The sequence below is a fragment of the Sturnus vulgaris genome, chromosome 7 (genome assembly GCF_052056855.1).
Source record: "Sturnus vulgaris isolate bStuVul1 chromosome 7, bStuVul1.hap1, whole genome shotgun sequence".
Lineage (NCBI taxonomy): Eukaryota > Metazoa > Chordata > Aves > Passeriformes > Sturnidae > Sturnus > Sturnus vulgaris.
The window spans coordinates 22,206,865-22,225,133 of record NC_142249.1 but is presented as its reverse complement, the minus strand read 5'-3'; the positions used below and the strand labels follow the sequence as shown (position 1 = coordinate 22,225,133).

Below are 18,269 nucleotides of genomic sequence, written 5' to 3'. Positions count from 1 at the left end.
TTTGGACCATTTTCAGTGAGCATACCCACTCAGTTACTGTATCATCTAATGATCCATATCATCTACTACTCCAGACATTTTGACTCCAGTTTTCTTGTAAGAGTCAGTGGGCAGAAATATGTATTCTTTTTACAGCACCTATAAATTCTCCCATCACAATCTGACATGAATGATCATTCAGTTGTTTTAATATTTTCTGTGTACATACTCAATATAATTTAGATGGGCATCTGTCCAGTAGAGCTTGTCATTGGTGTAATCTATGGTAAGTCCATTGGGCCACTCTAGCTTTGTAGAGATAATCACAGTCTTCTCCTTGCCATCCATGCCAGCTCGTCCAATATAGGCTCGATCTGCCCAGTCTGTCCAGTAAATCTGTCTGTTCAAATAAATACTTAGTTAGGATTGTTGAAGTCAATATTTGAAGCTAGGTCTCAAATATAGTATTTCCTGCCACAGAACTAAAGCAGAGATTGAGGGAGAAGAAAGCTAATATATTTCTTAGTTTAACTGCTACAGCAGATGATTGTGCAATCACTATTGAATTCAGTCAACTCAAATATCTACCAAACCATACACACTTCTATCAACCTTTTTAGCCTTGCAATCAGAACTTTCTAGTCCACATAGAACCAAATTCCACTTTCAATGGTAGCTGACAGCCATGCATATACACACACAACAGGCAAGCTACTATTTTTCCTGAGCTGCAATTAACACCACAGAAACCTAAATGCAAGCAGTCCAAATTTACTTCAGATTTTCAGAGCAGTGCAAAATTATTCACAAAAGAAAGGAAAAGGACTCTTGAACGGTCATACCCATATTTTGGATGAACAACGATTGCTCTGGGATACTGAAAGCAGAAAGTATTGTTGGCATCCACACACCGATCCACCAGTCTTTTCCGGAATCTTCCATCAAGTTCAGAGACATAGAGACAATCTCGGTAGGCATCTACCCAGTACAATTTTCTGGAATATTTTAAAGTTAATTTATTAAATAAATTTTGCCCCTTATTTTGCTTCACAGCATCTTTATTTTTTTTTCTCCTAGAAGCAATGTATCCACTCCAAAGGAACACATACTTCAGTAACATCTCTTCTACACCATGCTCCAGGCTGCCCTTTTCACCTTGTTACCACAATCAGTGGTGCCAAATTCAAACTTGCAGGTGTCCAGTTGAGTTATAATATGCCATTTGCCTACAAATTCCTAAACCCCTCTTCCATTTCTGTCCTACCAACAACAGCCAGGAGCAGGAAAACAGACATGCAGTGCAATGGACTGTGACCAGGGCTATAAGGCATTGTAGAGAATCTTCAACTGTTCCATGGTGCCACTTCTGCTCTCATCAAACAGGTAGAAAAGTCCTAAGTAGATTGACACCCTAATTTAAACTTCACCTAGAATTTTCTAACAGTTCTATTACTTTGCTGGGAATTACATACAGCTGTAAGCAAAGAAATCATATGGGCAGAAAGGACGATTTTTTTAAAAGCCTGCATCAAAGCAAAGCATTAAATTCAATTAGATCTACAGCAGAATACTTTGAAATTCTTGACAGAGTTGGTCAACTCCAGCACCCACAGTGTCATTCCAGAAAGAGAGCCTAACAGATATAATTCTGCCTACACCACCCTAAGTAGAACTATTCCCACCAGGGAGGAGGTGAAAATAGTCCTCTCCAACCTACATCTCATGGCATCCTTTAATCATCTCTCTGCACTGAAAACAAGCAGAAAAATTCAACCATTGTACTGTCCTTCAGCCTGCCTGGAGCACCTACACAAGAACTGACTGAAGACATAACTAATTGTAATTGAAATAATTCAAAAGCTGTATTAGAAGTGAAGCAGCAGGACCACTTTAGCTAAAATTTACTTACTTCACTGGGATCTAGTTACCTGTTACCATATTTTGTTTATGCAGACTGAAACCTGCATGCCAATCCCAACAACTGCTAGCAAACGATTGATGACAGAGTAAGTCAGACAGAACCTCGGTATACTACATACAAGAGTAATTTAAGTGTTATGTTTTAGATACTGAGAAATAATTTCAGAGCAGTTGTATAACACTGCATCCTCAACCCAAACTATTTCAGTACTCATCAGGAATTTCATATGGAGTGGGGAAAAACCCCTAAGATAAACTCCTTCACACACCATTTCTTCAGTAGCCCAGAAAGACAAAAAATGTATTTTCTTACCTGCCAACCCAGTCAACAGCGATACCTTCCCCGTTGGGCACATCATCACTTATCACTGCCTCCTTATTTGTTCCATTTAGGAACATTCGTTCAATGACATTCCTCCCCACATCAATCCAGTATAACCTCTTTTCCACCCTGTCAAAGTCCAGTGCCACCACATTTCTCAGTCCTTGCAAAATGAGAGAGTAAGACTGGCCATCTGCTGTGAGATTTCTCAGATAGTAACGGTTGCTAAAAATAAGGTATGGGGAGATATTACTATTTTGCCGGCAACTTTTTCCATCAGGCTCCCGGATATAGCCTGGGGCACACTTACAGATGTAGGAGCCAGCTGTGTTCTCACAAATCTGGCTACATACTGATGGAGTTTCATTGCACTCATCAATATCATCACAAGTCCGTTTATCAGACATAAGTTTATATCCAGGATGACAAGAACAGTAGAAACTTGTCTGTGTGTCTGTACAGTCATGATCACATCCACTGATTGAAGGGTCACTGCATTCATTTACACCTGGGGAAGGAAAGGAGTTCTATTCAAGAAGCCAGCTAGCAGACTAATAGTGCAGTCACTTTGCAATGCACTCTGTCTCTCTCTCCTTGCTGCCCCCTGAAAACGCTGAATGTGGATATGGGCTGCTGGAATAAAGGAAAAAAGAAAACAACATAATCTAAAATAAAATTATTCTACCACCTCTGAAGTCTGTCACAAAACACCGAGTGCAAAGTATGGACCATGGCATTTTTTGGAAATGCAAGGGCAATGCATAACAATGTATGAAATACATTTTGTTTCTATCGTTAGCTCATTGTCACAGTTAAAACAGCATGTAATAAGTATGACTTAATTAAAGCAAAAAAAAATTTAAAAGATACATTTCTTATAATTTTATTTTCTGAGGAACAGCCATGGAATAGATATTATTGGAATTAAAGAATTGTCTCAAGAGTGTATTTTTTCAAAGGTGCCTAAGATTTTTAAATTAGACAGTACAAATAAATCTATACATACCACATCCTTTTTCATCGCTGTTATCTAAGCAATCATCCAACCGATTGCAGACTTTAACCAGCTCAATGCAGTTTCCATTGTCACATTTAAAATGATGGGGAGAGCAGGTCGCTTCTGGGGTACTACAGAGGTGCTCCAGCTCGTCAGATTCATCACCACAGTCATTATCCCCATCACAGATGTAGGCTCTGGAAATGCAGCGCCCATTCTGACAAGTAAACTGGTGCTGTTGACACGGTTCATAGATGCATCCTCTTTCATCACTGCTGTCACCACAGTCATTCCGCCTATCACATCTGAAGAAGAATGAACACTCTCTTCAAATATAAGGAGGCAATAACTGTCTCCAGAGCAGAAGGATAGATACACTCTCCCAACTTCCAAAGAAGGTCAATATTTTTGGCTCCAATAGAAGAGCCTTTCAGAAACTGAGTTCATATTATACAGTCTGATCCTGTGAGTCCTGCTAATATTCCCTGTGTGCATTACAGGCTGGACAGAATCACCTCAGGAGAGGTTACTAGTGACAATAAGAAGGATTAAATGCTAATGGTGAGCAATGGGAATATTAACAGAAAATTCTAGAGCATTTTCAAGTCAAAGCTAATGCACAAATGCAGAGCAGAAAAATAGTTTCATTACAACATGTAGATCTAATTACAAATAAATGATGTGAAAAAAAAGGTTGAATTAGCTCCTTCACAACAAGCAATTTTGAGAATTTCTATAGCTGCTTGGGTAGTTACAAACCTGTATGTGTTACGGATGCACAAGCCATTACTACAGGTAAATTCATTTCCTGTGCAAGATCTTCGTGTGCAGTTCTGGTGTTCATCAAGAGCATCACTGCAGTCAGCATCACCATCACAGACCCACGCCCGAGGAATGCACCTCCTGAGTGGGGGTCGATTGTTGGCACAAGTGAACTCTGCTGCTGTGCAGTTCCGGTTTGCTGAACGAAAAGCATATTCACTAACCATGTTACATTCTGTGTATGCGACACCCTCCTCCACCGCCTACACAAACAGCCAGCATATCCACCCATAATCCACAACAGAGCCATGCCCTGCTGCAAATGCAGACATAGATACCGCTGTACTTTCTCACGTACAAAACTGCACACTGCTCTTCATGAAGGCTGGCTGGCTGACTGGGAGCCAAAGCATTCCTTAGGCAATGCTGACACGTGCAGAAATCTGCATTTTACTGGATTCTCAAATAAGCTTTCTCAGCCAGATTTTCTGGGAGCTGAACAGCCTCTATTCCCTGTTTTGTTCAAGGTACTCTGTGCTCCAGGGAGCAAGCAGAGGTAGCAATACTATATTAATAAGGGCAAGGACTACAAGTATAACCAGCTGTTCTCAAAAGAATCAAGAAGCAGGACCAAACTTGGTGAACTTCCTTCCCTTTGTTCACCCTCTGAACAGATATGCTTACTTTGTCACTAGTTTTTAAAGATATTAAGCCACAAACATGTGGTTATTAATATGCATAAGATGCAATGCATGATCATCAGGGAACATCTCTACTGAAACTGCTTTACTTCCCAGATCATACTCACAACCCAGGTTAATTATATCTCCATTTCAACTCAACAATTCAAAGAAGAATAATTGCAAAATTAGAACAATGTTTTGTTGTTTCTTTTAACAGTAAAATATTCTATTTTGATTCAATATAATGAAAATGAAAGTAGAGGAAGATTGTACCTCATGCTTAATGTGCACCTTTATGGGGTAGAAAAATTGGCAATGGGTGAGAGTTTCAGGGTTGGTTATTTTCTAAAAAACACATGCAGGACAGTATCTACTTGTGTTAACCACCTACCACAATTATGTCTTTGATCCTCATCACTCATATCCCCACAGTCATTATCACCATCACAGATCCACGTTGCTGGGATACATCTGCCATCATCACATCTGAACTGGTCACTCGAACAAGTCCGCATTTGGGGCACTTAAAAATAAACACAATGACTGTGCTTGTTAAACTAACCTGCACTGCCATGAAATGTACCGAGGGCTGTATTTCAGGGAGAAGCATATGATAGTGAAATGTAAAATTGAAGCATAATTGTAATATAGTTAATGTATAAAATGCAAAACATTTTCTTAAGCTAAAGGTGCAACTCCAATAATGTGCAAAGTGAGCTACCAGCCCTGCTGAAAACACAGAAGAATCTTGCCTTGTATTATTCTTACTTTTACAGTGAGAATAATAACTATGTAATAATATCAATTGTCAGTTACTTCAGTTAACTCCTTCTCTTCTTCCCTGGAGATCACTGTCCCTTTTTTTCACCTCCTACCCTATTCCTCTGCTTATTCCCATCAGTTCCTACTGTACATACAGGATTTGTTTACTGTAATACTATACCCACATACTGTGTCAACACTGTTCCCCTCTGCATGGCACATTCCCCTTTTCCCCAAATGTAATACTGCATGCACACTTTCTGTACAGCATGACATCTGCTTTTACCAAAATACTTGCTATTTTTTTTTTGCCATTTGATTCACTACCATCATAGTCTCATAGACACAGAAGGTCAAGCATTAAGAGTAATCACATTACAAGCAATCAGTTGTAGCAACTAAAACCTTTATCGTCCATACACAGTTTTAAGTATTTAAAACTCAAATTACTCAGTGACTCAGATTAGAGACAGTGAATAAAACTCAGAAGATACTTACTCTCCACCTGGTCTGGATTAAAGCTTCTGCCTACAAGACAAACTATTGATTTTCCACAACCCAGCACGTTGTATCTTCTGAGTGCAGACTTACCACAAGAGGCAGGTTCATCAGAGCCATCAGCACAGTCTATTCCTTGATCACAGAACCAATGAGCAGGAATACAACGTCCCGATGTACAACGAAACTCACTATTTGTGCAAGTCAGAGAGACTGGAAGAAAAAACCTATGCATGACTTCTTGTTTTTCTGCTACCATTCCAACTTGCTTTAAGTTGCTTTTGAGTCCATGTTATGCAAAAAAAAAAAAAATACAGTCCCCAAGAAACAAGGAGAAAAATTATGCTAGGAGGGATGTCTTTTCTCGGCCTCTCTGGAAAGAGTTCATTGTACAAACTAGCTTGATATTTGCATGCAAAAAATTGGGCTTTTCTCCCTGGGCATATGTAACAGCTTGATGAGTAGACAGAATTTGCCCTGGAAATAGGATTGCATGCAGCAACTGTACATATGTTCTACATTTATACTTGAGATACATGCACAGGAAAATGACCATGTTCCAGTGTACTCATTTCTCCAGTGCTCAAACCAGGCGTAACAGACTCAGTGCTTTACAGGAAATCAAAATGTACACTAAGAAAGTAGTATCTCATGGTAGAGAATTTTCCTCCTACCAATTTTTCTTCACTTGCTAGTAGGAATCGTTTCTTAATGGCAGTGAAGAACAAACCATAACAGCTCAGCATGCTGCAAGTACTCTCTGCACTTCAGCCAAGCCCCTGGATCCTGGCATGTATAGGGGGTTTTGACGACTTCTTCAGTAGTTACCAATACTTTCCTGCTCCCTCTGGTGGTTTCAAAACACCAGAAGGATTCAGTCTGGCCTTTTAACTTGCTCTTCCCTGTGCCTTTAATGATGGAAATCAAAGAGAGTTAACTATTGTTCATTAACATCTTCGTGTTTCTTTCATCTCTCATTCTCTCTCTCCCTCTTCCTTGCCCTTCACCACTTCTCAATTTAATTAATTCAGCAGGGACATAAACAGTGGAAGGAACAAAGCACACCTTTGACAAGCAGAACAAGGCTCACTATAGCCACATATTCTTGACACACTGGTGCCCATAGATAAAAGTGGCCACATTCTAGATACAAAAATTGAACTCATATTTTAGAAAAACTGCAGCATAGTTAGTTCAAGGCCCGTACCTTTAGGAAAAATAGTAAAAGCAAAAATAATCTACAGTACTAAGGAAATACTAAAACTAAATCACAACCTGAAAATATCCATTATATATTATAAATTGATCCATAATATCTTATATAGGAAAAGTACTATTTAACTTCTACCTAATAAAAATGTCTGAGCAAAGTTAACCTGGTTTGTAATTAAGGTTGATTGAAAACTAGGCACTTCCATATCCTAACTGGAAGCTACAATGAACAATTAATCATATGCTAAAGCATACATAACCACATGAAAGAACTAAAAGAAACTTGAGAAAATAAATTCCTTCAGTTACAAGGAAATACATTCTAATGTTAAAGTTATGAAAAAAGACAGCTCTCTATAATACTTAAGCGCCAAACACCTTGTAAAACAATAAAAAATACAGACCAAAATAAGCAAAAGGAACAATCCTCAAATTCTATATTAAAACTCCGCAAAAATGTATAATCTTTTTTATTCTATAAAAGCATTATTTAGATAATTAGGAGCTAATAGTACCACGCACATATAACTTCAGTATTAAAAAGTAGATGTTTTGAGAAGTTGGAGTCATATTAAAAGAAGAGTGGTGGAATAAATTACAGAAGTATCAGAGAAGTAACAAAGGCCCTCTTAACTTACCACAGTGAGTAGGACTCTCATCACTCATATCTCCACAGTCATTATCACCATCACACAAATACGTTCGAGGAATGCAAATATTTGTGCTTTGACATTTTGTAAAACCAGACTGGCACGTACGCTCCGCTTTAAGGAGGGAGGAAAAAAGCAAAAGTGCTTTAGAGCTATTGCAAATACTGTTATGCTGTATATTTTCATGGTCTGCAAAAGTAGCCAATATTGAGCAGTTTACATCTTAAAGAAATCAAACATAACTGATAATTTTTATAAGACATATAATTTTAAACTGTGCCGTTAAGGGATCACAATATACACTCCTGATTATTAAATATAGTAAAATTAATACAGCATGACACAAAGTAAAAAGCCATTGTCAAATTCCAGGCTAATTATGCAAAAATATAAAACCTGCATCGAAGTTACCTGAAATAATCTTCTTGTAAACCACGGAATTACTTACAAGAATTAGCATTGCATACTGCATGAGCATTTTTTGCTTCAAGGCAGACTACTTAAAGCAACACTTGCTATGTAATGTCTTAGGGTGTTCCAGAACATGATTTAGCAATTCTATTTGCTTCAAATAACACAAAAGAGTACCTGTAATGTAAAGTTTAAAAACTTTTGTCCTTTTTGCTGATTTTGTCAGATTTCTTCACATAAACCTACATTTCCCTCTTCTTTGTCTAGACAGTCAGACTCAAATAGACACTAGGTACTAAGGCTCAACTTACGACAATTCCTCTCATCTGATGTGCCATTGTCATAGCAGTTGTTTACTCCATTGCAGACATACTGAAGGGATATACACCTTCCATTATTGCAAGTAAATTCTGTGTGGGAGTCACAGGTTCGGAACAAGCAGCCAAGCTCATCACTGTTATCTCCACAGTCATTATAGTGATCGCAGCGGTAATGATAGGGTACACATCGCCCATTGCTACAGGTGAAAGCTGTTGGCTGACAAGTATGGAAAGCTGCAGAAAATTAAAAAGAAAAGAAAAATGTGGATAAAATATAATCTAAGTTCTCTGACAGAGTTACAAGTAAAATCACAGTATTTTTACCTGCCAGGGCAAACACAGCTGCAAAACGGACTGCATGAAAAGTAAAATACATATTTGAATTAAAAAATTAGAAACTGACTATACATAACAAAAAATCAATACTACAGTGCTTCTGGATTCTAAAGCAAACCACTAGTCACTCAAATCTCAAATCTGTGAGCAAGCAAGGGATTGTTTCCAAACTACAGCCATAAGATCCATGATCATAAAGCCATAAAAGTAACAGAGACTACAGAACAGGCAAGACAAAATGTACTTTCTAAAGCAGTTATTTTAAATGCTTACCACACACACTTTCCAACTCATCACTGCCATCACCACAATCATTGTCATTGTCACATTTCCACCTCTCAGAGATACAATGTCCATTAAGGCATGTGAAGAAACCAGTATCACACCTGGTACCATTATCCACGATACAGTGCTTGTTGTTATTGGCTAAATACCAGCGACCTTCAGAGGGGCACTGACATTCTGCACCAGCTGGACCTAAATTTATGTTTAAAAAAATAAAAATAGGACACACAAAAAAGGAAACAAATTTAACATTGATGTTTTGTATAGGATTCCATTAAAATTTTCATAATGGTAACACTGGAAAAGGCAATGAAATTTTCGTAATTCCTATATGATCTATTTTCTTAAATAGTAGTTTGGTGACTTAGCCAGACTTTCATTTCAGTTAAGCATATGCAAACACATTGAAACCCATGAAAGTTATTTCAGAGCTCCTTAGAGAAACAGATCAAAATTTGGAGTATCTTAGTACTTGCTTGCTGTCTAAATGCCTTTTTAGTGGCAGCAAGATGGCATGTGATGCTGTCAAATATCACAGATATATCCACTGAGACTTTATCCCTCAAAATCAAAACAGGTGTTCACAATTTCTTGCAATAGACAAACTGCTCTTCCCAAAATTAATGACAAGTTTGAGTTGTTTTCAGGCAAGACAGATAGATCTTTAATGTTATTTAAGATGCTACAAATAAAAACAGGTATTGAATGACTTTTTCAAAGTCGAGGATGAAAACTTCCAAAATACACAACATATGAAACAGCTCTGTAACACCTATGTAATAAAGAAATAGAAACCATAAATTTTTAAATGTCTTGTAGGAAACATCTGATCAGTGTATAGTAAGAGTATATACTCTTAAGGTAAGCAGGTCCTGCAGCACTCACTTGATGTCTCATCCAAGGAAAGTTTAAATCCAAGAAAACAATGCTTTGGTTCAAGTTAGAAAAACCCATAATTTTTACTTGTGAGGATTCTCAGACACAACTCCTAGGTGTGTTGCTGAAATATCATGATCTTAATGGCAATCATTTTGATTGCATTTACAAATAAAATAGATAATAAAATTTTGTGAACACTAAGAAATATTTCAGCTGTCCCCATGTGACTAGAATTGTTATAGTCTAAACTCTAATACAGGCAACAGTAATAGCTTACAGTCATCAAGCATAACAGCTTACCTGGTGCACAGATGTGACTGCAGCCACCATTGAACTGATTGCAAGGGTTCATACACTGCTGCTGCTTACTTTTTGCCCAGACATGAATATCCATTGGTCTTTGTGGAAGATTCATGATCATTACAATCTGATCTGAACCATCATACTTATTAGCTCTATAAATGCTTCGTGTGTTCCAGTCTGTCCAATATATGTGCTGATCAAACACTGTCATTGCAAATGGATGCAGAGCAGTGCTAACGATTACCTCACGATTTGTACCAGTGAGAGTGCATCTCTCAATCTTCTGCCTACAATAACAAAGAAATTATTACATCTTAAAAGAAAGAAGTCTTTTAACGTATGTATAAAACCATGCCCTAATTAGTCTGGCAACTGACATCCAGCATTTCAGTAGTGTTCACTAATATCTTAGGTGCTGCGATGCTTCCCCACCTCCATTAACTAGAGTCTGAAACAAAAGTGCATGTTTCATTTGACACTCTGAATTCCTCTTAAAACAGACATCCTATTACAAGTGCCTTACAAGTATCCTGCATGCAGATAAATCCAAACAGCCACCTTCTTCCAAGAAGATTCCATAGAGACACAGGCCATGGGATTTATTACATTACAGAGAACACTCTCCTGATACAACAAAGTCTGAAAAAGAACTTCTATGCTGAAGGAATCAGAGGGGAAAGGTCTGATTGCTGCACTGGTTTCTCCAAGACCATGGGTCAATTTGAATGTTTAGAAAACATTGTTGAATGAGTTGAAACTAAAGAATGTGTTGAAACTAAACCAATTTTAAAAACTTTCCTGCTGATGGAAGAAATTCTGTAGCATAAATTCAAGGCTAGAGCTCTGCCTGGTAGGCAACAGCAAGAATATCAGGCCAAATTCCACAGGTGACAGGCATAACCATGAGAATTAATACTGTACAATCCCTGTACTGGGATTGTATTTGTTGAAGAAGACACTCATGGAAATCCTGAATTGCATGTAAGACAAACAAACTGACAGTGGGTACAAGTGCATAAAGCAGAGAATAAAACCCACACTGTGACATAATATAACTTCTTACTGCACAGTAGTTTCACATCAACATTAAAACTTGACATTGCATCGCTATTAAGTAGCTCATAACATTCTATAATGTCAAGTACCAAATTCAACTGAAATGCTGAAAACCACCTAAGAAATAAGGAAAAATAAGTAATAGAGCTATTAAAATATTAACCAAATGTAAACCAACAAATGTGTTATCAATACATACAGATTTGCATCAGCCCAGTAGAGCTGCTGCTCTTCATAGTCCAGGGTAAGTCCATTTGGCCATACCAAGTTTGTGCTCACAATAGGTGTTCTGAAGTTTCCTCCAAGTGTAGCTCTTTCAATCTTTGCATTTGAACTCCAGTCAGTCCAGTACATATACCTGTCAATAACATGATTATTTTTTCATAAAACAAAACTCACAAACTCTGCTTTTAGTGCTATTTCAACCCTGGTGTCTTTCTCTGAAGTGTGCATTGCAAAACTACAGGAAAAGATCTTCCTCTGTTTTGGCTCACATTGACAAGGAAGTCATCTAGAGGGATCACTGGGGTACACTGTAGCGAATTTCAGAAAACTTTTTTTCCAGCTCCTATGTGAATCCAGTAAAGTTAATCTCTTTCTTATCTTTCTTAATTATAACACAGTATAACTGGTAATGAAATTAAAAGCACAGTATCATACAGTAACGCCCCCATCATCTCAGGAAATGTTTTGATACTGAAACAAGAATTCTTCTGAAGCATTCAAGGAATACAACAGAAAAAGAGTTAGGGTTATAGGAAGTGTCTGGCAGTCTTTGTCAAGGTCTAAATTGTAGTTTCACCTGCAGTCAAAACAAAGTGCAACACATACCCTCTGCAGGGATCTAACACAATGGCTCTCGGCCGCGGCACCCGGGCGATCACTGTGCGGTTTGATCCATCCACAGCCATCGAGCTGATGGTCTGATTGAGGTAGTCACTGTAGTAAACTCTGTTGTTGATCCAGTCAAAGGCTATGCCATCTGGAGTCCCCAGGTCTTAGGCACATGCAAGCAAACACACACAAGCTCAGCATGGTTTCCTGAGATACTGCAGCACTCTTCATCTATTATAATTTTGCTATACCAAAGACTTCTTTGAAATGCCATTGGCACCAGTGCAAATCTGTCAATTTAAAAATCTGGAGTACTAATACTTGGGAATCAGGCAGACCTGGGTACACAATAGTGTTACAAAGACCTTTACCTCACACAGATTTAAGTTCTGGTTGCTATTCTTCAAGTAGCAGGAATCCTCTCTCACTCCATTATATTAATTTATTACATATCATTTTAATTTATTATGTATCATTTTATATACTAAATAATATCTATCCAGTTTTATATTTCCATTTCATTGGGATCAAGATGAAATAAGAATCTCCGAAAAGGAAAAAAATGAGGAAGTAAAATGAGCATTTTATTAGACATCTTGACTAAGTGGTCGACCTTTAGCATAAAAATACCTATTGAGCTAGTGGTAGGTGCTGCAGGTAATTTTTTAAATATCTGATTACTTTGTACCATATTTCAGTGCACTTACCAGATGCAACTACAGTTGGAGAGCCAATTCCTGAGTAAATACTAATATAACTGATTCTTCCTGTTCCTGAAGGATAACTTTGTGTAAAATATATTCGGTTGTTTATGCTGTCAAAATCCAGGGCCACAGCAGTTCTTAACACATTGACTGTGCGGAAGGGAGGACTGTGGTTTTCAGGATCCAGGTGGATACTTCTGAGGGCATTCTCAAGAGCAAAAATCAGGTAATCATCCGTTGAAATGGAACATCTCTTGCCATCATTGCCTAGTGTTCCAAAGGCACAACCACATTTTGGTGTCTGAATGTCAGGGAGGGCGAAACAGAGGTGAGAACAACCTCCATTGTTGTCCAAACAAGGATTATTGTTGACATCAAAGGGTGAACGTGATTGGAAATTACTGTTGTAAATTGTAACATCCCTTAGCCAATTAATGTTATCTCTTATTACTGTGGGCTGATCAGTATTGCCTGGCTGCTTGCTGGCTTGGAAGACTTTTTTCAGGTTTCGATCCACCCAGATCATGGAATTGCCGAAGATAGTGATACCATATGGAGTTGGATAGCGACTGCCATAACGTACAATTTCAACATCACCACCATCAGGCTGAATTCTTGCAATCATATCTAAGGAATCATCCACCCAGTAAACGTGGCCATCGCTGTGATCTATGGCCAACCCACGAGGTGTGACAATGCCCTCAGACACAAGAACCGTTCTATTGCTGCAGTCAAGAAATGCACGTTCAATCTTTGGATTTTGCCCATAATCTGCCCAGAACAGATATCTGTTTTTTGGGTCAACCACAATGTGCCTTGGCATGTCAATGGTAGTTTTCAGAAGCACACGGCGATAAGTTGTGTTTAAACGCAAAACTTCTATAAAAGTCTCTGTCAGGAATGCATTTGTAAAATAAAGATTTCCTGTACACAAAAAACCAAACCAAAACAAATCAGAAAAGCAGAAGAGAAAGTTAATATTAGCATCAATACCTGAGAAACACAAGTTGCTAAAATACCAAACCGCAAAATGAATAGCCAGCATAAATATGTTAGTAGTTGGAAGCATAAGGTATTTGCCTGCAATTTGATTAAGTAGAAAGAAGACAGCCAAACTGACAGTAGTCAATTAATTTCTAAATCCTCATGGATTGCCATGGGTATCAGTAGTACAGTTGCCTTTTAAAACACACAACTATGAAATCCACGTTATGGCACAAGACTGTGTACAGGAACTAAATTAAGTGTTTACAGCAAATTATTATCCTAAAACTCATCCCAACAAGCTTATCAATCAACTGAAGAACTTTTGCAAAACATATATACAGTGTATATATATATAAAACTAAAGTATTAATGGCAATTGTTGATTAATACTTTCTGCAGAGTTAATATTTAAATTAATCTCTAAAATGTTTTAATAGGAACAGGAAGTGTACATGTGGAAATTACAGTTCAAAGAGAAAATATTTCTTCTGATTTTTTTTACTTTATATTATAGCTTATGTGTACACAGCAATCTGAGGGTAGATGAAAAGTTCTTTCTTATTTACAACGTCATAGGACACATTTTGTGCATTCTTCTCTGGTACATGTTTTCACAATGGTAGTATACAGCTATGTACAAATCTACAGACAAGAAGAGACACCTAAGAAATATTAAAGCATCAGGAGAGAAAAGGTTTTATACACCTTCTCTGATAAACTCTCACCTTTACATATATATATAAGCATAAGAGCCATTAATTACTTCCTTTTATTTTAAAATGAGTCCATTAAACCACAAGTCAGAACCATGGTACTTCCATTCAAAATAGTTCCATTAGAATCTGCTTATGTTAGCCTAAAATTTTTATAATATGTAAAGAATAACATTCTCCTAAATTCAGCTGTGCTTACCTGCTACCCAGTCAATTGCAATGCCACGGATCCCATTTCGTCCTATTCCATTTGTAACAACATTTCTAAAATAAGAACCATCAGGTTTAATTTTACGTATTGCATTCTGAGAAGAAACAGTGCTACTGAAGTCACACCAGTAAATGAAACCAGAAGGCATGTGAACATCCACATGAAGTGCATTTCGTCCTGAAATATTTTGAAAAGTATTAATTAATAACTTTTATATAGATTAACTTATTTAAAATATGTGCTATGCTAGAAAGAAATGCCAAAATACTAGGCATGACAAGACTTTTTCCTATTATAATATTCACATACCTCTTCCTGCCAGTGGTACCATGGCTTCAGAGTGATCTGATGTCTCTAAACTAAATCCTTTAATTGCAGAGAGCATAGAAACAACTACAAACGAACTGTATGGGGAACAGGTTCTGTTATCAGGATTCAGCTGAAAGCCAGTAGCACAGGCACAGGAGAATAATCCACCAGGTACAGGCAGGCAAAGCTGCTGGCAAACTCCAATATTATTACTGCAGCCATTTGAGGAACCAGCAGAATCTGCAAAAGACATACATGGCAAAACAAAAATCTCAACTGTATAATCACAAACACCCATGGATATGCACCCAAATACATACGCTTGTATGGTATTAACATCAGCTGACAAAAATAAAGATCCTAATCATAATACATTTTAGCACAGCTGTGTTAGCAATGGGTTTACTGGTCTCTTGTCAGCTAAGATCAATGGGGCCAACAATCAGGGAAAACAAATTTGAAGCTAAAGTAACAAAATTTCTTAGTCAACACTACTTTAGCAAAACCATACAAGCCAATAGATGCCTTAAATAGATGGTGGAGCATGTCTTTACCAAAACCAGGCAGAATGTTTCTGACACTTTTCCTGAAAGAAAAATCAAAGCGTTTCCCTTGAAAAAGCAAACATTCTGTCTCTAAGGAAAGTTTGAGTTTCAGCAAGTTGAATAGCCTCAAACACTCCTCTAGCAAATACTCACTGTCTCTGTAATACACACGTAGACTCTTCAGTCTTGGGACATTATCTCTCAGTACTACTTTGTTTGCACCGGTGGCCTTGTCAACTCGTTCAATTACTTCATAATCTCGATCAGTATAGTACAGAAATGTGCCATACACAGCAACTCCCCAGGGATGAGAAAGATGAACCACCAGAGTCACACGATTTGTACCATCCACATTGCCTCTCTCAATCTAAGAAATAATTTTAAAGATTAAGATTACATTTCCTATATTAACAGTTCAGTGTTATAAAACTAAAACACAATGCATGATACTAAAATCTCTTATGTGTATGAAATCTTTAGGTAAAAGGAAGGAAGAAAAGGCAGGCAGTATATGACTTCTGGTCTTATATTTTTGATGGCATTTAATAACAACAGCTATCCAGATTTATAAGAGAAAACTGAAGTAACTGAATCAGTCATGTGAACCACAGATGCAGAGACAGGTAGAGAAGCCATTATTAAAAAAATATCTCCTACCATTCCTGTGCTTGTGACAGCCCAGTACAACTTTTGTTCCCTAATGTCAATGGTAAGGAACTCTACATGGTCCAGGTTGCCAGTGAAGAGCGTTTGTATGCCTGAGCCATCCATGTTTGCACTGGCAATCTTTGCTGGGACTCCACTGTCAGTTCCCTGGTCTGTCCAGTACAACTTCCTGCAACAGACATGACAAGATTTATCAGCAAAACTGGCAAGAGAAATCAGTGGACCAGAGTTGCTTGAGCATATGCTTGAGCATATGCTTAAAACGAATTCCTCTGTCAGTCAAATACTTCAGCACACACTGAACAGAGCTCACATTGAATCAAACCACAATGAAAAAGAGCTTATTTGAGAAAGAGAAGAATGCTTGTTCTCTCAACAAAAAGAAACACCAGCTTCTCATGAAAGAAAGGAATGCTTCTTAAATAATTTTTAGAAATCCATAACCTCACATTTATCGTCCCACGATACCATCAGCAGGTAAATGCACTAGAGTATTATGACTACAACAAAAAAGGAGAAGAATAATAATTCTGTTTCACAGATGGCTGCAACATTTCAGAGTGAATTTGGTTTCAATTTTCAATTAAAACTATAGTCAGAAAAAATGTAGATGAAACAGAAAAAAGGTAAATTGGTTTCTTTGGGAGCAAGCAGCAAAATTATATTTAGTGTTATGCTTTTTGACATATGCCTTTTTTCCCCAGTAATATATCTTTCTACTAGGCTCAAGTCAGACATCACAAGATATTTTACAGAAGGACTTTGGAGTGCTCTTTATTCTGGGTTCCCATTTTTCAGGGATTTTTTTCACATTCATAATATTCTGAGATCCCTTTTGATTAAAAAATGGTATATAAGCATATTGTAAATTAAGGAGGATGAACATCTAGGTAATAATTTAGGAAGCTATGAACTTATTTTTTACAGCTCAAAAAGAGTAAATAAATTCTGCACAAATATGAAACAAAACCATGTCAAATCCAGGATGGAACCTGAAAACCCTGAACAAGAAAAATACAGAGAATACACTCATGAGCAAATACAACAGCAGTTTTGGAAATTTACCCTCTTGCTGGATCAACTGCCAAACCAATTGGTGTGCCAGCTCCCAGAGTGGTGCCATCATTGGTAATCAGTGTTTTTCTGTACATTATGTCACCATGCAGCTTCAGGACCTATGCAAACATTGAACTTATCAGATCATGCCATATAGAATTTACAGTACATTTTCAAATTGCAGGAATGAAGCCTAAATCAACACGGAGTTGAAATTGCAGAAGACTTTCTCAAACACCATGAAGAAAAAGCACATTATCCTGTAATCTAACCATCTCCCTTCTCTAATACACACCCCTTGAAGGAGCTGCTTGCAGCTTGGAACCCACCTATGATAACAAGGAAGGATCCTAGGTATAAAAGTAGTTAATCTCTCCATTTCCATGTCTTCAAGGCCTGAATGGGTTGATGAAATTCTGATTTAGGAAGCATCCCGTTTCATTTGGTCAAATTAGCTGCCTTTTAATTTAATAGTAGGAATTTATATTTTGGAACACGAACACTAATGACTGGGTTTAGTCACAGTCATTACTATATTATATATTACTTATCCTCCATTCCCTACTCTGAGTGACAATTTTATCCTTCACATATCATGAGACTGCTTCTCTCCAGAAAGCTATATAATATGTTATCAAAGCATTTGGGAATGGATCTAACTGCATTGAATGGCAGCACTCCTTCACTATCAGAGGCATTGCATTGAGATTATTGATTTGAAGTAAGGATAGTAACAATAGTAATCAGTCATCTAGTCATCAGAGATGTTGTATATTAAACACTAGAAGCCTGAGGAGTTATAGGGAGAAAACAAAAAGAGAGATTTATACACAAATAAAGTTTGCAGGATTGATCTATGCATAAAGTGT

General features: G+C 37.5%; 1 protein-coding gene across 1 annotated transcript in view; it reads right to left on the bottom strand.

The window, feature by feature from the left end:
- LRP2 (LDL receptor related protein 2) overlaps positions 1-18,269 on the bottom strand; it is a 113,579-nt gene that overhangs the window by 30,613 nt on the left and 64,697 nt on the right. The window contains exons 35-53 of the mRNA XM_088168084.1: positions 17,410-17,519; positions 16,336-16,513; positions 15,832-16,045; positions 15,134-15,373; positions 14,813-15,001; positions 12,917-13,837; positions 12,207-12,372; positions 11,575-11,733; positions 10,317-10,606; positions 9,126-9,329; positions 8,508-8,750; positions 7,774-7,899; positions 6,017-6,136; positions 5,055-5,186; positions 3,978-4,179; positions 3,228-3,523; positions 2,213-2,729; positions 822-974; positions 209-379 (exon numbers count right to left, since the gene is read on the bottom strand). Of these exons, the coding sequence (XP_088024210.1) occupies positions 209-379; positions 822-974; positions 2,213-2,729; positions 3,228-3,523; positions 3,978-4,179; positions 5,055-5,186; positions 6,017-6,136; positions 7,774-7,899; positions 8,508-8,750; positions 9,126-9,329; positions 10,317-10,606; positions 11,575-11,733; positions 12,207-12,372; positions 12,917-13,837; positions 14,813-15,001; positions 15,134-15,373; positions 15,832-16,045; positions 16,336-16,513; positions 17,410-17,519 (4,631 nt within the window). The remainder of the gene's footprint in view (positions 1-208; positions 380-821; positions 975-2,212; positions 2,730-3,227; positions 3,524-3,977; positions 4,180-5,054; positions 5,187-6,016; positions 6,137-7,773; positions 7,900-8,507; positions 8,751-9,125; positions 9,330-10,316; positions 10,607-11,574; positions 11,734-12,206; positions 12,373-12,916; positions 13,838-14,812; positions 15,002-15,133; positions 15,374-15,831; positions 16,046-16,335; positions 16,514-17,409; positions 17,520-18,269) is intronic.